The 20,019-nt window shown below is 38.9% G+C and overlaps 1 protein-coding gene across 1 annotated transcript in view; it reads right to left on the reverse strand.

Annotated features, from left to right (window-relative positions):
* Positions 1–3,590: 3,590 nt before the first annotated feature.
* PELI2 (pellino E3 ubiquitin protein ligase family member 2) overlaps positions 3,591–20,019 on the reverse strand; it is a 191,479-nt gene continuing 175,050 nt past the window's right edge. The window contains exons 4-6 of the mRNA XM_037832643.1: positions 17,009–17,206; positions 10,008–10,196; positions 3,591–4,250 (exon numbers count right to left, since the gene is read on the reverse strand). Coding sequence (XP_037688571.1) covers positions 3,684–4,250; positions 10,008–10,196; positions 17,009–17,206 — 954 coding nt within the window. The 3' untranslated portion in view covers positions 3,591–3,683. The remainder of the gene's footprint in view (positions 4,251–10,007; positions 10,197–17,008; positions 17,207–20,019) is intronic.

The raw sequence follows: 20,019 nt of genomic DNA on the forward strand, positions 1-20,019 counted from the left end.
CAACGACAACAGAGCTGTGCTCAATTTCCGGCTGCGTGAACGTGGAACTTCATACCCTCAGAGGTTAAAGCCTGGGGATACAAGATCGACAGCCAAGGGAATGGAGCTAGATTTGGCTTAAAATCAAGGTTCTGTGGTTTGTCTACCAGAAATTCCACTGTTATGAGGCAGGATTGCATGAAGATAACTAGTTTTTCCCCAGCCCAGTTGTGTGCTCATATACCCTTTCATGCAAATCCAAAAAACAGAATGGCTTTAAGAAGAAAAGATTAGCAAATTCATAGAACTGCAGGTAACAATTCTGTAATCTATGTTACACTTAAATTAAGAAGAAAACGTGCTCCTAAACCCTAAAAAGTGCCCAAATAACGAGTTACCAACTAACAGGGGTTTGAGTTTTTCTATGTAAGCAAAAATAAAAGGCATTGAAGCTTTCTGAAGAAAAAAGTTCCCCTCAACTTTCCTAATACAGTATATGTAATAACTTAAAATAACTTCCCTATTGATACCCGAAAATAAAATCTACTATAGTCACGTTCATGCCAGTTCCTGGCATATTTTTGCATCCAGATTCATTAGTCTCCTTAATGGAGCCCATCAGTTTTCCAATGGCTTTCTCCTTCCTTTAAACCCTACCCCTGAAATTCTATAACCAGTTTTATCGCGTGGCTTCCCTGAGGCACAAAGGTACCAAACTCTATAATTAACTATCGAGGAATGATAAATAAGCTCTCTATTTATATTAAAAGATTTTAATTCTTTTGGGCCACAGTTGGGGGGAAAAAAAACCCAGAAAGCATAATACTTAGTCTGCAGTGTGAACTGTAGCCCTTTTTACAAAAAGCTGAACCAAATAAGGAAATGTTCAGAGTTGCAGCATGCATGACCCAGCAGCACCGATTATTAATAATAAAAAATTCCAGACTAGAAAAATACTCAGAGTTTTACCCCATCCACTCTTTTTTTTTCTTTGTAGTGCACTGACAAGAAAAACTGAAAAAAAGATATCATCTACAGAAATACATCACTGTGGCCTTATTTTTGGAAACCTGCTCGCCAAGGCATCTTGCTCAGTCTGAGACCAGGATAATCGGTTGTCAATTTCCTATATATGCACACTAGGAAATTAGACTCACCCTTTAATGTGATGGTAAGCCAGACATAAAAACAGAAATAAATTTTGAGAAGTTGCCTTTTCTGAATTGTATCACACTACTTTAGTGAGCAAGAGCCCTTTATTCTTAAGAACTAGACTACTCACAGTTCTGAAAAAAAAAAACTCATCAGGTAAAATTATAAGGGTTCTTTCCAGAAGGGGCCAAGCTGAGCATGGTTTCCTTTTTGCAGACCTTCTGTAGTTCCTTAGATGGGGTGAAAGGGGACCTCACCTGGAAGCCAAAGGAAAAGATAAGGAGCCGATAGTGGGTAGTTGGTTGCTACCCCTTCCGGAAGCTTAGAACTTGTTACCAAAATTTCAACTCACGTTTAACTATCTCAGTTTACTAAAAGTCGGAAACTTTTCATGTTGGAAGATCTTTTTACTTTTGGGCATATGTTGCCTGAAGAATGACTAGAATTAGAGTCCTTGTAATGGGAAAATCATGATATCAGAGCAAAACTTTTTGGAAAAAATATTTCTTTTAGATAGGTAAAATTCAGCCTTTCTCAATGCAAGACCATTTAACTTACAGGATGCTATTAGGGTATCAAGAATACACACATCTCTAGCAATACAGTAAGAAAAGGGAACTTGTGCTTCCTTTACAGTTTTGTGAAGTCCAAAGAATCACAAAATGACAAAACACTACCAGTGAAAGCTAGTCATTGGAGACTTGATAAATCAAAAGGCATTAGACAGATTATTGTAGGCATTCCACTTATTCTTTTCTACTTTCTCTCTGCAGGTAGAGTAAGCTACACAGAATAAATAGAGTGAGTTATCACTAAGAAGACTGTTGGATTTTTCACATCATTATAAATGACCAAAAAAAATAAAAAATAAAAAAAAACAGAAAATACCTTATCCTATGAACTCCATTAAAAAATAAAGCTATTTTAAAACTGAGAGGCTGAACTTTTAAAATATTAAGCCAAATTAAGCAGCAGCAATCAAGAATAATATATCTTACCACTTTAAGGAAAATGGGTTAGAATAACTGAAACAATTTACTGGCAAAATATGAAAAGACCAATTCAAGTAGGAGTATAGTATATTAGAATCATAAATTATATTCCTTTACACGGTTAAAAAACTATAGCACAAATCTGCAATGGCTGATATTAAGAGCATGTACGTAGTCTAAATAAACACTTGTTGCATGTGGCAGGGATGTATTTTATCTCACCCAGCTTCTGACAGTCTCATTTCCTAAAGATCTTCAAATACTGGGAGTACCAAGCACAGAGAATGAGCATCCAAGAATTACTATTCAAAATGAAATGAAACTAACTGAGAGGGATGGTGGAGCTCATATGAAATTCCGATTTAATTATTCCTCAGTAAACACTCATTTGCTCTCTCAAAATCAGGAATTTCAAATTATCTCTGCAGATGTATCACTTGGTGTTGTGTATATCCAATGATCACATTTAAATTTAGTTTGATTTGCAAATATTTTCAAAACTTGCAGGGCTCCTTAAGCTACAAGTGAACATGACAGATGGCGGAAAGTGAGTGAACAAAAACGATTGTATCATTGTGATATGTTGCTTTTAGGCTAACAGAATCTTGGCTTTTTTAAGGAAAAGGAAACCCAAACACATTTACAAAACCCCAACAAGTGGTTTTAAAAAGTAATAGCTTATTTTTAATCACTCTTAAATCTTAAAAAATTTAGTATGCAAATAAATTTGATAGTATAGTACCTAGGCCATGTCTACTGCTGCAATATTAGCCTCACTTAATGAATTTTTAAGAACTGCTACATTTTAATCAACCAAACAGTTCTGGGCATGCAAGATGAGTATCAAGTTCAAACTGTACTAAGGAGAAATAAGAAAAGGCAGACTAAAAAAGTTAAGGAAAATTCTTTTGAAATGCCAAGGTTTTTGAAGAATGTGGGTATAAAGTAATTAAATTCCACCAAAGGAAAAAAAAATTAAAATATATGAATATTCCCTCCTAAATAATATGAGAAAAATAAACCAGAAAAAAACCCCAGATTCAAAACAACCACCTGGGCATAAGGCCTCCTGTCAATCAATAACATTTTATAGCGCCACCCCTTTGGTATCGGGTCATATTCTAGTCATTATCAAGTATTTCCAGACATTGTGTTTTTCAATTAACACCTACACCATGTAGCACTGAAGCCTGCACATTAAGAGCCAAGGACTTTCAAATAAGTTTCTTCTACATTTGCAAAATACGATTTAAAGGCTGTCCAAGTTTTTTAACTTGGTTAAAAACCCAAGGTTGAAATAAAAGCATAGCATTTAAAATCCAATTATTACAAAGATACCATGGTTTAATCAAGCAGACTTCAATGACTATGCCGCTGTTTCGAGCATGCAACACACCATGGATATCTGTTAAATTCCTGGCATGTTTCATCAGTGTCCCCTCTTTTTCCCCAGCCCCACCCCCTCCCCTTAATAAACATTATAAAAAGGTAAAATCTAGAATTAGTGGCAAAATCTTCACAGTAACTTGTTAATAAAGACGTAGATGGCTGTCGAGGGCATCAGTCAATTGGACCTTGGAAAATCAATTTGATGCAGTTTTGTTCCCCAACCAGCTGCGTTGCACAGAAAGGGCAGGCAGCGTGAAATGCATGAGTTCCATGAGGCAACGGAATCTGAGACCAGTATTTTGCAGACTTCTCTGAGCACACATGTCCACATGGGGTAAAAGCATGGGTTGGCGGTCCTGCGTCCACATAAAATCCTGCCTCACAGCCAAGCCAGAGAGGGACGTAGGGGCCCACAGTCCTGCACATGGGGCACTCCCTCTCGTTGGCCTCCGTGTCGCTCCGGTGGCCCCAGTTGTGGTACCCGTGCACGTGGCCGCAGCTGAGATACGCCCAGGGCTGCTTCTCCTCCACCACTTCTTTTCTGTTGATGCTGGGGAAGGCCAAGGTGTTGAGCCCCACAGGACACTGCGGCCGGGCGGCGTTGATCTCCTGCCGGAGAGCTTCTATGTGTTTCTGAGTTGGAGTATGAAAAAGGCCGTCTGCTGTTCTCCAGAGAAGAGTGGCCCCACACAGATCAATGAGGGAGCCGTCCTGCAGCACGTTGGTTTCACTTTCCACCTGCAACAAGGTTTCATAGACATGCCTTTTAACAGCAAAATTTGGCAAATCACTCCAACATTCTTCCTTCTCAAAGTCAACAAAAACCATCTTTGAAGAAAACACAGGATGCAGTTCAGTGTAAGTTGGGAGGCAGTCTAGCCCCATAATGACGGGACTGGGGAAGTGCTTTATCTTCCCTTAGCCTCCACAGTTTCCTCATTTGAAAAGTGGATTTAATACATCTAGGACATATGCTCAAAGCCCTAAGTACAGTGTATCTAGCTGTACGTGTTGAATTCATGTAATGATTATTTCAACGAACTTTACAAATCTCCTTAGATTTTGATTTTTCCTGCTTAGCTAAATAACACTCTTATTCATTGGTCTCATAAGAGATGGGAGATGTCCCAAGAGGACCCCCAGTGAAGGCTCAGACTCAAGCAAAGCCAATCCGGAGCCCCTTGCAGGGGTCTTGCAGTAATTACCACACTGTTCTAAAAGATTCCTGGTGATCTTAGCTTCAGATGCACCTTGAATCTATCTCTTGTCCTTCATTCCTAACGTCTGAAGCAGGAGCAGTCACTATTAACCTTCATTTCTAAAAGCCTGGCTGGGTGAGGGCACCATGCGCCTACACGTCTGGCAAGGACGTGGTTGGGGGAAGTCCGATCACTGCCTCCGTGTGCCCACAGGCTCTAAGCCCTGGGTACAAAGACCAATAAAACCTTTGTCCCATCCTAAAGAGACTTGTTCTTTAGTAATGGGGGCATGCATGCCTAGAGCTAGAAGCTAAAGTCAACAGACTACTGAAAGGGCTGTGTGAGGCCATACCACCAAACGGGTTAAGAACATAGACTCTGGAGCTGGCCAGTCTGGTCCTGAATCCTGGCTCTGTCACCTGGTAGGTGTGTGACCTTGGGCAGGTTACTTAAGCCCTCTGTGCCTTGATGACCTCTTCTGTAAAATGTTGACAAGGTTGTTTTGAGGATTAAATAAATTAATCCAAATAAAGTGCCTAGAACAATGTCTGCACATGGTAAGCACTATATAAATATGTGTTATCTTAACCTGATGATAGACAGAAATGGTTTCTAAAAGGGTTTTCCTTTAAGCAGAGGTTCAAAAAAAGATGTTGTCAAGAGTTGGTGGGTGGCAGAGGTACCAGTCTCTTAAAGAACATCAACCAGTTCAATTCTTCTAGCCCATAATGTCAATACCCCTTTAGTACAAAGAAGTGAGAATAGTCATTGCCCAGAGATACTGAAGATTGAAAGAATGATCAAATGAGAGGGAGGAGTTGTCACAGAGAAGTTAGGATTTAACAAATGATTATGACTACTGACTCATTATATAGGAACTTCTTTTTAGTTTCTGGTGTATTAGAATAGCCAGAGGAAATATCTGAAAATGTTGAACTGTAATCCAGTAGCCATGATCATTGATAATGGTTTTATAACTATATAGCTTTTATCTTGTGACTATGTGATTGTAAAAACCTTGGGACTGATTCCCCTTGATTCAGGGTATGGGTAGATAATAAAATAAAGACATGCATAAAAAAATAATAGGTTGGGAATACAGGGAAAAATACCCTCATGTCAACTATGGACAATATTTAATAGTACTACTGTAATAATCTCTCATCAATTGTAACAAATGTAACTACTGTTAAAAAATAGCAGAATTACAAAAATGTGCTGTCATCAATTGTAACAAATTTTCCACACCAATGCAAGTACATGGGAATCCTGTATTTCATGCATGATTGTTCTGTAAACCTACAACTTTTCTAAAAAGAAAAACAAAGAGTCAGTGGGTGGGATGGAAGGAAGACACTCCAGAAAGAAGCATGAAAAGGCCAAATGGTATGTGCACTGAGGGAACAACCAGGGCTTCAACAGAGAGCTGAGCAAGGCTGGAACACAGGGTGCTGGTGGGGCAGGGCAGGACACGGGCTGGAGAGGGAGGCTGGCCTCCTGCATCCAAGGGTGCCCATGGGGAGGTTTAGGCAACCATAAAAATACAGTTTTGCCTTTAAAAAAGGTCACTTCCAGAATTTTGGAGGATGGATTAGAGGGATATAAGAAAAGAGGTGAGGAAACAGCTGGGGTTCTCTAACTAGGCAAAAGAGGGCTGGTGCCCCTCAACAATGAGAGTCTCAGTGGCAACAGACAATAGGGACAAACAGGTATTAGATGTTAAGGGGGCACGCAATGGGCCTCAGCTCCTGATCTGAGCAGGAAAGACGTTCACATATCTGGCTTTCTTGTCTAGGGAGAATGGGACTTTTCACAGATAGGGAATATAAGAGAAAAGAGAATTGGGGAAAAGAGAGTAAGTTCAGTTTTGGTGTGGCATTATCTGCTGTGGTAATGCATAGAAAGCACGTGTGACTATAGCCTGGGAGACAGATGTGGCCTGGAGAAACATCTCTGGGATTTGTCAGTAACTAGGTGAAGCTATGGAAGTAGAGGAGACTTCCCAGGCAGCACCCATGCAGAGAGGACAAAGGACACCCCATTCATAAGGCACAGAAAAAGAACTCTGTAAAGGTGAGGGAGAGATAAGGGAAGAACTAAACATCTGGTCTCTCTCTGGCTCCCCAATGCCCTCAGACTCAAGCCCAAACGTCATTCATGACATGGTTACTCCTGGCTTCTCTAGCCGTTGCTTCTGCCTCTCTGACCTTGAGTGAGGACTTCCCCACCCTGAGCTGGAGGAAGTCCCCATCTAGAATGCACTGATTTGGATTGCTGCAGGTGTCTGCACCACTGGACCTGGCCTAGAACCCTCCAGCACAGCACAGCCCACCCCAGCTCTACCCCTTGGCTTGGCAAACTCCCACTCAATAGCCTCCTATAAATGATACAATAAATGCTACCATATGTTATCATTAACTAGGTAAATGAGCAGGACTCGATTTACAGTCTGTTCATCTACTGATGGTACGTTTGTGTCAACTTGGCTAGGCTATAGTATCCAGTTATTTAATCAAACACTAACCCAGACATTGCTGGGAAGGTATTTTGTAGATGGGGCGAACATCCACAACCGGTTGATTTTAAGTAAAGGAGATTATTCTCAATAATGTGGGTGGGTCTCACTGAATCGAGCAAAAGGCTTTAAAAGTCAACACTGAGGATTCCCTGAGGAAGAAGAAATTCTCCCTCAAGACTGCAGCATCAACCCCTACCTGAGTTTCCTGTCTGCTGGCCTGCCCTGTTACTACATGAGCCAATTCCTTGAAATAAATCTGTTAATACATATATACATAATACATGTAGCTATAGATACAGACGTGTATCTTATAAGTTTCTATTTCTCTGGAGAACTCTGACCAAGAACAACCTATTTACTAAATGGGGGTTAAGCTCCTACATTATTTACTTTAAGTGTAAAGTACCAAGTTTCCATCATTTGCTGTACTAATGAGAAAATACGGCGATTTGTTGTTAAGAACACATTAGCATGTTGATTTATATTAAATGTGGAGTATATCAATACAAAACCTCCTATTAACACTAGCTCCACTCAGTGAGGACAGGGGACATCTAATACTGTTATAACAAACAAACATTCTGGACTTTGAGCTGATCACTTTACTCCTAATATTTCTTGTGCTAGACTGCAAATGGAGAGTACTGCCAGAGACCGTCCTCCAGATCTAATCTCCAGATAGACATAATTTATACCAAATGCTACCAGCAACATGTACAGGACCCAAGGGTCATAAATTGAAACAGAAGCTCAGAGAATCAGTAGGCTTTTATCTCAGACAGAGACAAAATGTTTTTCAGAGGTTAACAACTGGGGATTGGAAGGATGATGTATCTGTTCAGCATCTCCCAGGAGCCCAAGAGGATACTGGCTGAAATCTTTATAACTGGTCAGTTCAATGTTACACAATCAAACATACAGCACAACTCTACTTAGATCTAAATGTAACTTACAGGGATTAACTTAATAATTAGTCTGTATTTCGTATAACCCATTAACTCATATTTACTCAGATATGATGCTCCAAGACCAGGCTTTACTATAAAACAGAGAGGCTATACCTGTATTTTTGGAGTTCTTTTTGGTAGTATGGTAAGATCCTCTGGCACACACAGCTGCCTGAGCTGGGTCACTACATAATAATCAGAGTGGGCATGGAACTCGGGCTGGGATGTGCTTATCTGGACAAACAAGCTCCCCATGGTTTCCAAGGTGCTGCTTTAGTTATACCCAGAGGCAAATGCTCTGCTGCAAACCACCTCCGATGAGAGCCAGGTGTGCCCCCACCTCCCACCCCCAGGCAGTACTGAGTGGTGACTAGGAGTCCACACTCTTCAAGCAGGGAGACCGGAATCTCAATCCCCAGCCGCCGCAGCGCCTTTGACTCTGTGACACTATTTAACCTCCCTATGCCGTATCTTCTTCACTTTTAGAATGCGGATGATTCCACTTCCCTGACAGGGCTGCTGTTCAGACTAGAGGGATTAATGCCTCTGAAATGTTCGCGCAGTGCCTGCAGCCAGCAATCGTTTGCTAACTTCTTACTGTTGCTATTGTAATGATTACAACCAGTCCATACAGTCTAGGTAAGTTTTGTGTAAAATTATCCAATGATTGGAAACAAAAAGTTATTTGGAAAAAAATGCTTTTACATTCCCTTCCCTATTTACAATCTCTTGAAAAGTGTTTAAACAAAGTTTATTGAATTTGCTTGGCCTTTCATAGAAAATGCTTCTCATATTTACTCAGATATGATGCTCCAAGACCAGGCTTGACTATAAAACAGAGAGGCTACACCTGTAGGTGAGTAACGGTATAAAATAGTAATAAAAATAACAATTCCCTAAAACCAAACATGCAGTAGAGAATAGCAAACCAGTTTAGCAAAACAGTTTCCCATATTCTTTTTCCATCTTAGCAATATTTGGTTATCATCGTTCTCTCTGAAAAATGCTAGATCCTACCTTCTATTTCCTGTAAGTTTTTCTATGTGGGTTTGGAAGAAGACATTTGCTCTCTTCTGTTCTAGCCTCTCCCTAACAATTGGCTAAAAATACAGGGTGTGGAAAATATACTAAGAACCTTTTAGTGACTGAGCCATATAATGGCAAGATCAGAAACCCAGTGCTTCCCATTTACGCTATGATAATTTCTCTCTGGAAGAAGAGAGGGTTAAAAGACCAACTGCTTTAAGGCATGGGAATAAGTGGGGATATTTACAGGAAAATATTAACATGCCAGGTTAATGAAGTACATGAATCATTTCAAGTAAAAAGCTGTAACTATGATTTTGGTGAAGAACATAGGCAATTCTGCACTAATTTTTTACTATGAACTCAAGAAAAAAAAAGCTAACATAAATATCTTTTAGTTCCAGGAAAGTCTAGAAATTAATTCTGTAATCCATATTTTAACTAACCAATCTTGGACTGCTCAGGATTTTTCCAAATTAGTAAAGTTCTACAATAAAAATCAGTTTATTTTTCTTCAAATGAATTAAGGTGGGATTTTGTGGTGAGGTATAAAATAAAAGATTATGCTCTTAAGGAGGTAAGGGGTAAAGGATATTTACTTCCACTATGTGAAAGCTTAATCATTAAAGAAAATAAGGCCATTTCCTTCTTACTTTTAGGTGCTTGTAGAAATTTCATTCTCCTTGGTCAATGGTACATAGCATCTGTACCTGTATAAAGGTTCAGAATTTCAGGGGAGGAAAATGATAGTCCTCAAGTTGTGTTTTTGCAGTTCAGTACATTCTGCAGAGCGAAGTCCACTCACCAGCTTTCCCCTTTGCTGGGCCGACCTGGTTTCTCGCAAGGTATAGACATCTCCGCAGACCGAGATCTCGCGCCAGACCCCAGGCTGGGACTCTTCAGTGAAGCCCCCTCTTGGATGCATCACCAGGACACCGTTTGTCGTGAGTCCATCCATGTGGCCATCAGGGTTTTTCCATTTTGCTGCCTTTTCCTGGAGAGCATGCCACGGAATAGAAAATGCATGCTAAGGCTATGTTCAAAATGAAGGGTTTCTAGAATCCCTTTAAAATACTGGGTAGGGGTAAGGAGGAGGAAAAAGTGATGAATTTTCATTTCCTATTTAAAGCTAGAGAATCAGGAAGTTAAAATGCAATTATTCTGACAGTACAAAAGAAGTGCTAAAATGGATGAATGATTTATCACTGGACTTTACATTCATCTAGGGAGTTACACACACACACACACACACACACACTAAAAAACTTGGTGCCTGAGCCTCTCCCTCAGAGATTCTTTTTAAAAACTCCCAAGTGAGTCCAAAAATCTGTGTTCTTCAGTTCTATTTGTGTAGCGCTTTCATTCTACCAAAAAAAAAAAATGCTTTATATGCCCTCATTATCTGGGAAATATACAGAAGGAAGGATAATCATTTAAAAAAAAACAATTTTTATTAATAGTACAAAATTTCAAAAAATGTCAAGTCAACAAGCTGTGGCATTGTACTTCCATACAAATCAACGTTTATATCCTCAAAGGTGGAAGGCACAAGCAGCAAGACAGACACTTGGTTGCCTGTACCATAGCAACTTCCCTCATCTTCCTTGGTGACAGAGCTAGGATACTGTTCACATGACTCAGGGATATATCCTGATTAGTGTAGACCAATTATACCAATCCCAGGCCCCTGCCCAAAGGATGGCTTAGCGGTGGGCATGTGACTGAGCTCTGGCTAATGAGACAGGATAAGGTCTTCTTGGAGGCTTCCAGGAAAGGTCTCTTTACTCTAAAAAGAGATGAGGAGCCAAGTGCCTCTGGCATATCTTCTTCCACTGGAAGTCGTCATGTTGCAGGGGATGTCTGGAAATGCAGGAGCCAGCTTTCACTATGAGCAGACCTCGCCTGAGGACGAAGCTCATGTGCAGAGGAAGGCAGAGGGCAAGACGGAAAGAACCTGGGTCCTTGGATGTAGCAGACGCACTGAAGGAGCTAACCCTGGAGCTGGCCTTCCTTGCATCTTCTTGTCATGTGGGACAATACAGTTTGATTGTAACATATAACACATATATAACATATATGTGTTATAATTCATGAAAGAACATTCTTACATTGAATGCTCCCTGCCTCCCTGCAAAAACTATCTTGATTCAAATGGGAACTATATTAAAACTGGATATTTACTAAATTTTTGGGTTTCAATTACATGGAAACTCCATGAGGATGGGGATTTTCAATGTTTTGTTCTTGTGATATCACATCTACAGTAACCAGTATGGAACACTCAGTAAAAATGTGCTGAATGAATGAATCACTAAAGTTTGCCTCTGGACCCTAATTATCCAGATATGGCCATTTCTCACTCCTCTGAAGTAAACCCTCTTAAGCCTACCATCAATATATAATATAGACTATTAATTTATGTATTTTTGATTATTGTTTTTAATTAGAGAAGTTGTAGGTTTACTTAAAGGTCATGTAAAAAACACAATGTTCTCATGTATCCCGTCCCCCCATTATTGAGACTTTGCGTTGATATGGTACCTTTGTTACAATAGATGAAAGAATATTAAAATATTCTTGTTCACTGTAGTCCATAGTTTGCATTAGTTGTACTTTTCCCAATATACCACCCTATTATCAACATCTTGGAATAGTGACATATATGTGTTATAATTCATGAAAGAACATTCTTACATTTGTACCATTAATCACAGTCATTGTCCACATCAGGGTTCACTGTGTTATACAGTCCCATGTTTTATCCTCTAACTTTCCTTCTAGTAACATATGTGACCCAAACTTCCCTTTTCGATCACATTCACACTCATAACTCAGCGCTGTTAATTATGCTCATAATAATGTGCTACCGTCACCATTATCCATTTCCAAAGATTTACAATCGACCTAATAAGAAATTCTGCAGAAATTAAGCATCAGCACCCCATTCTATACTCCCATCATATCTCCTGGTAACCTATATTCTAGAATCTAATTCTTTGAGTTTGCTTATTATAATTAGTTCATATCAGTGAGATCATACAGTATTTGTCCTTTTGTGTCTGGCTTATGCTTTGGAGTGCAACCTAATGTCCTCAAGGATCATCCATGTTGTTGCATGCATCAGGACTTCATTCTTTCTTACAGCTGAATAATATTCCATTGTATGCATATACCACATTTTGTTTATCCATTCACTGGTAGATGGACACTTGGGTGGCTTCCACCTTTTGGCAATTGTGAATAATGCTACTATGAACATTGGTGTGCAAATGTCTGTTCAAGTATCTGCTTTCAGTTCTTCTGGGTATATAATTAGTAGCAGGACTGCTCTAGATCATATGATAATTCTATACTTAGCTTCCTGAGGACCTGCCAAACTGTCTTCCACTGCAGCTGCACAATTTTACATTCCCACCAGCAGTTAATGAGTGTTCCTATTTCTCCACATCCTCTCCAACACTTGTAGTTTCCTGTTTTCTTAATAGTGGCTCTTCTAGTAGGTATGAAATGGTATTTCACTGTGGTTTTGATTTGCATTTCCCTAATAGCTAGTGATGTTGGGCATCTTTTCATGTGCTTTGTGGCCGTTTGTATTTCCTCTTTGGAAAAATGTCTATTCAAGTCTTTTGCCCATTGTTTCAGTTTGCTAATGCTGCCTTTTCTCAAAACACCAGAAATGGATTGGCTTTTATAAAGGGGGTTTATTTGGTTACAAAGTTACCATCTTAAGGCCAAAAAGTGTTCAAGGTAAGTCAACAACAATCAGGTACCTTCACTGGAGGATGGCCAATGGCGTCCAGAAAACCTCTCTAAGCTGAGAAGGTGTGTGGCTGGGAACTGCTGATCCCAGGTTGTGTTCTAGCTCCTCTCACAGTTCCTGTGGGTTCTTCAAAATGTCCCTCTTGGCTGAAGCAAGCTCGCTCCTTCTGTCTGAACTTATATAGTGCTCTAGTAAACTAATCCAGGCCCACACTGATTGGGCAGGGCCACGCCTCCATGGAAACACTCAATCAAAGAATTACAATCTAATCAACACTAATACATCTGCCCACACAAGATTGCATCAAAGATGATGGCACTTTGGGGGACACAATACATTCAAACTGGCACACCCATTTTTAAATGGGGTTGTCTTTGTATTGTGGAGTTGCAGAATTTCTTTATATATTCTAGATATTCAACGCTTATCAGCTATGTGGTTTCCAAAAACTTTCTCCCATTGAATAGGCTGTCTTTTTACTTTCTTGACAAAGTCCTTTGAAGCATAAAAGTTTTTAATTTTGAGGAGGTCCCATTTATCTATTCTTACTTGTGTTGCTTCTGCTTTGGGGGTAAAGTCTAAGAAACCATACCCTACTACAATATCTTGGAGATGCTTTTCTACATTTTCTTCTAGTTTTATGGTCCTGGCTTTTATTTTTAAATTTATATCCATTTTGAGTTAATTCTTGTAGCTAGTGTGAGATAGGGGTCCTCTTTCATTCTTTTACATACGGATATCCAGTCTTCCTCGCACCATTTGTTGAAGAAACTGCTCTGTCCCAGGTGAGTGGATTTGGTAGCCTTGTCAAATATCAATTGGCTACAGATCTAAGGGTCTATTTCTGAACTTTCATTTCAATTCCATTGGTCAATATACCTATCTTTATGCCAGTACCATGTTGTTTTGACCACTGTAGCTTTGTAATATGCTTTAAAGTCAGGATATGTGAATCTTCCAACTTCATTATTCTTTTTCAAGATGTTTTTGGCTATTCAGGGCTCCATACCCTTCCAAATAAATTTGATGATTGGCTTTTCCATTTCTGCAAAGTAGGCTGTTGGAATTTTGATTGTGATTGCACTGAATCTGTAAATCAATTTGGGTAGAATTGACAACTTAATGATATTTAGTCTTCCAATCCATGAACATGGATTATTTAGGTCTTCTTTGATTTCTTTTAGCAATGTTTTATAGTTTTCTGTGTACAAGTCCTTTAAATCCTTAGCTAAATCTATTTCTAGATACTTGATTTTTTTCTTGATTTCTTCCTCAGGTTGCATGTTACTAGTGTATGGAAACAATACTGACTTTTGCGTGTTGGTATTGTATACTGTTACTTTGCTGAACTCCTACATTAGCTCTAGTAACTTTGTTGTAGATTTTTCAGGATTTTCCATATACAGGATTATGTCATCTGCAAATAGTGAAGTCTTTCTTCCTTTCCAATTTGGATGCAGTTTATTTCTTTTTCTTGCCTAATTGCTCTAGCTAGAACTTCTAGCACAATGTTGAATAATAATGGTGACAGTGGGCATACTTGTCTTGTTCCAGTTCTTAAAGGGAAAGCTTTAAGTCTTTGACCATTGTGTATGATGTTAGCTGTGTTTTTCATATATGTCGTTTGTCACGTTGAGGAAGTTTTTTATTCCTATCTTTCAAAGTGTTTTTTCTGTGTCAGTCAAGATGATCATGTGGTTTTTCTGTAAACTTGTAAATTAACAAATTCCCATTATTAAAAGCCAACTGATTTCTGGTATATTGCATTCTAGCAGCTTTAGCAAACTAAAAGAGGTCCTTGGGTCCAAGGTGAGTCTCTTGTAGACAGCATATAGATGGATCAAACTTTTTTATCCATTCTGCCAATCACTGTCTTTTGACTGGGGAGTTTAATCTATTAACATGCAATGTTATTATTGCAAAGGCAATATTTACTTCAAACATTTTATCCTTTAGTTTTTATATGTCATAACTTATTTTTGCCTTTTTTTACCCTTTTAGTTACTGTTACTGATAATCTTCATTTCTCCACTCTCTTCCAACCTTCTTTCTTCTGTCTTTTCCTTTCAACTTGCAGAACCCCCTTTAGTATTTTTTGTAGATAGACCTCTTGTTGACAAACTCTCTCACAGTTTCTATTTATTTGTGAATATCGTAACCCACTCCCCTGATTTATAAAGGACAGTTTTGTTGGATAAAGAATTCTTGGTTGGCAATTTTTCTCTTTCAGTACCTTAAATATATTATATCATTGTCTTCTCGCACCTATGGTTTCTGATGAGAAACTGGCAGTTAATCTTATTGTGATTTCCTTGCATGTGATGAATCACTTTTCTCTTGCTGCTTTCAGGATTTCCTCTTTATCTTTGGCATTTGACATTCTGATTAGTATGAATCTTGGAGTAGGTCTATTAGTATTTATTTTGTTTGGACTTTGCACTCTTGGACCTATATATTTATGTCTTTCATAAGAGTGTACAAATTTTCAGCCATTATTTCCTTAAATATTCTTTCTGCCCCTTTTCTCTTAACCTGTCCTTCTGGGACAATCACGATGCATGTTTAATGCTGTCATTCATGCTCAAAATTTTCCATTCTCTTCTCTATCTGTTCTTCTGTCTGTAAGATTTTGATTATCCTATCTTCTATGTCACCTCTGAAGTTTTAGTTTATTCCTTTGACTGGGCCATATTGTCCTGTTTCTTAGTATAGCCTGTAATTTTTTGCTGGTATTTAGGCATCTGATTATCTTGATTTTACTCTGAGAGTCTGTTTCTCTCTCTTGCCTAGGGTTTTACTGTTGATTGACTTTGTGTCAAGGCTCTTCTTTGACACTGGGTCAACTTATTCTAAACCTTTAGAATTGCCTGTGTTTAACTGATCAGATTTTCTAGCTCTTCTTCTTCTGATTCTTCCCCTGGGTATACAGTATAATTTTTAAGCTTGCAACTATTTGTGAAATTGTTTCACCCACAGGAGAAAGCTTCCTTTCCTGTGTTTCTTCTTCAGGGATCTTGATCTGTACTGTTTGTTTGTATTTTACCTCTCTATATATATATATATATATTTTTTTTTTTTCCTCTCCTTTCGTTGCCTCTGGCTGCTTTTGCCAGGAGAGCAAATTCTGGGAGGATTGTCACCCTACAGAGGACTTTCCCAAGTCAGTATTTCTCAGCCTAAACAGGGCTAGGGACCCACAAAGGGGATGCAGACCAGTTCCAAAGAGCCCCAGGGAAAGGGCTAGGAAGACACCAAAAAGCCTTCTTGATGGCTGTGCTTTCTCACCTGCCCAGCAAATGCTGCTCTTTAGCAAACTGTTCCCCACTGCAGTAAGGAGGCCCTGTGTCTTTAAAGTTCCACTATTTTCACCCCTCTTGGGGATGGGGTTGAAACAATGGCTGCAGCAGTCCGAGGCAGGCTAAAACAGTGTTTCAGAGCTGGGACTCAGCGATCTAAACTTGCTGATTCAAAGTCATGTTCGGTACTCAGCTGTGTCCCCACCACATTCTTGGAGAAGAGGGCTTCCACATTCCTCTCTGTCCTCAACAGCCAGCCAGTGACCGGACCTGAGGCAGCTTGCCTCTGGTGTGGGTGATGGGTGCTGGCATCCTCCGCAGAGTGAGCCACTCACAGTTCTTTACTGCAGTTTCTCCACCTCCTCCTCCTGCTCTCCCCTGGGTGCTGTACAGTGCTCCTCTGGCCTCTTGAGTCCAAGAACAGTAATTTCAGACCATTGCTGCCTGTCCACTATCTTTTGGAGGAGGAGTGAATCCTGGGGCACTCTACTCCATCATCTTCCCTGGAACTCCAATATACATAATTTTTAAATAGGTACATGTTATAATTAATATAGTTTATATAACAACAAACATGGTTCAATTATTTTCAGAATTTTTAAAAAGTTTTTCAAACTGGCCATCTGAGGACTAAAATCTCAAAATCTAACAAGAGGCAGCATGCAAAGCAAATGTTTTGCCACATTAAATGTTCATCATCATAATCATGGCAGCTTTTCTTGTGACAATATACTTTTTAAAAGTACTTACTCCAAGAAATATATTTTTGGAAGAGTCAAATCCTGCTGCGAATATCCGTGCTGTGTAAGGTTCATTTCTGTCACAGACAATCCTGCAGGCAAACCTGGATATGGTGCTTTGTGTGATCTGGGCTTCATCGTTACTCTGACTGCCAGAAATGGTGTCTGTGACGACAAAGTCAATAGGGCTTTCTGTTGATCTGCCCACCTAAATAGATCAAATATACTCATGATTCACTTGAAAAATATCATATTGCCATATCTTTGCTCACATTCAATGAGCACTCAAAATTCCTTTAACATTCATTAACTCTGCTCTGAGGGTCAGAATTTAATGAAAAATTTTCAGTTGTTTTCTCTTTCCTGTTTAACTAAGGGAGATATTATGGTACCAATCATCAGATTTAAAATATTAAGAGAAGGTTCAATTTTCTATTCTGGGGGAAATATTATATCGCCCTCCAAACATCAGATTTTATCTCTTGGATCAGGTAGAAATATGACTTTCACAGCAAATCATTCTTTTTTCTTCTCCTGTTTCTGAGTGGGTAAAAGCAAGAAAGATTTTAAAAGAAGCTAACAAAGACTCACATTCTCTCCCTTGCCCAACTCCAGAGAATGGTTTTCCTCACTAAATAAATCAACGGTCACTCATAGCACCAAACAAGAAAAGGCCTAACCCTGACAGAAATAAAATGTTTATTACCACTGCTCCGCGCAAATGAGAATGATGTAAAGGGCTTATACCGGTCAGCCTAACATTTCGGATATAGTCAAATAAAAGATTTTCAAAAAGCTGGTCTTAACATTTCAGCTTTGTGTTTTTTTAAAAAACTCTCTTGGGAAAGTCTACAAAGTTGCCAAAAATATTATATTTGCTTACTTTCCTTGGTAGGTTTAAATGCTGCCAGAAAGCATATATTTCATTAGGAAATCTTAGTGTTTTAACAAAGCTTTTCAAATTCCATAAATCCAAAAAAGACAGGTACTGCTTTTACCTTTGAACTGAGGAGATTTAAGGATCTGTTTACAAATAAAGAAATCCTCAAATGGAATAGTAAAATATTTATGTAATGATGCTCTACAAATCTCTAACTGAAAAAAAGTCATCAATGTTATAAGTGCCAACGAGTCTTCTTAAATTAAAAGTCATTTATATGTAAAGGAATCATTTCTCACAACATATTAATGTTCTCTGCTTGCATTAGCGACTTTGATTCCAAAGGCCCCATGGGAGGAATGCACACAGAACCCCTGGGTGTGAGTACAGCAGGTTCCAAAAATGCCAGTTTCCCAGGTATCTTTATTTTGCTTTCAAAATTCAATCTAAAACATAAGCAACATAATACACTTTTTATCCCCTTGAATAAAAGTGAAAAAACATATTTTCTATCATTTAGCTCTGCTTCCTTCCTGGAACAATATTATTAAATTTCTTTTGTGAATTTCACAGATACATTCTCATGCATAGACTATCTCTGTAAAACCACAGACAAAAGACCTCTATTTTCTCCTATTTTTTGCAACCCTTAATTTCTTGCCCTAATGAAATGCTCTTGGAATAAACTAAACTGCTGGGTTCACTGAAACTATCAACTTGAATAGATGCATATTGCCTGAATATATGCATTTCAGGTTTAGAAAACATGGAACTTGTTAAAAAAATGCAACATGAAATCTAAATTAGAGGTATTAAAAAATCTTTTCATACAGTTCATCTTTCTAAAGTTACAAAATCTCTCTGCCACAGGATTCATTTAACGGCAGGGAGTATAGCCCCTTGGAGGCTCTACTCAGTCAGACTGCTCTCTTTAATTTTTTTTTTTTTTTTTTACAGATTTTTTAAATTTGAAAAGTAACAAATATTCAATGCAAAATACTTTACAAATACAGAAAAGTATACAGGAGAAAATAAAGGCTACCTTAAACTTGGGAAAAAAACAGTCCTGAACCTGTATTCTAATAAAATTTAGAAGTGAAATGTTAAAAGTTGTGAAATTGCCTAGTCATCCCACAAAACCTGAAGCCCCATGATGGCCCATCCTCTGCCCTAACTTTTGTCACCCTCCATGGGAAAGGGCAAAGACTTCTCAAGCTCTGTTAAAAGCTCAAAGTTAAAAACCTCCCTCTGCTACACTGTCACACAACTGCTCCTTCTTGCCTGCAGAGATTATTTTCATCTGGAAGGTCCACATTCTGAGTTCATCCCAAAGTATTACATTAATCTCCTGATGAATTAACTGAAATTGACCGTAAAACATGAAATTTTATTCCAACTGTAATATACTGCTAGGATCAATTATTTCAAGTTATGATTCTTATCTGACTGGTCATATAAGGTTTGCTTACCAATTCATTTCCATTTAAATCTAATCTGTAGAGTGCTAGCATAATTTTACATTTTAGGGCAAGAGTCTCATATTGCTTTTGCTAAGAAAAAATATAACCCACTTTCCTACTAGAAATCAATCAGTGTAGAAAACTTGGAACCTGTCCTTTCTTTTGACTATTTGTGCCGGTTTGGATACATTATGTCGCCTCCCCATCCCCAAAAGCCATGTTTTAATCCAATCTTGTGGGATATTTGGATTAGGTTGTTTCCATGGAGATGTGACTCACCCAACTATAGGTGATACTTTTGATTAGATTATTTCCATGGAGGTGTGGTCCTGCCCATTCAGCGTGAGTTTACTGGAGGGCTTTAAAAAGAACTGACACAGGCCCAGATGTTTGTTGATGCTTTGAGATGCTAACCCCGAGTTTGCTCCGGAGAAGCCAAGAGATGACAAAATGCCCCAAGAGCAGCTAAGAGAGATGTGTGGAGAGACACTTGGGAGCTGACAGAGATGCTCAGAGATGCTTGGAGTTGTGGTCAGGAGGATTTTTGGAGATGCTAAGCTAAGGATGCACAGGAGCTGAGAGAGGAGCTAAAACACAACCTGGACTAGCAGATGCCAGCCATGTGCCTTCCCAGCTGACAAAGGTGTTCTGGATGCCATCGGCCTTTCTTCAGTGAAGGTA

Source organism: Choloepus didactylus, chromosome 4, assembly GCF_015220235.1.
Source record: "Choloepus didactylus isolate mChoDid1 chromosome 4, mChoDid1.pri, whole genome shotgun sequence".
Lineage (NCBI taxonomy): Eukaryota > Metazoa > Chordata > Mammalia > Pilosa > Megalonychidae > Choloepus > Choloepus didactylus.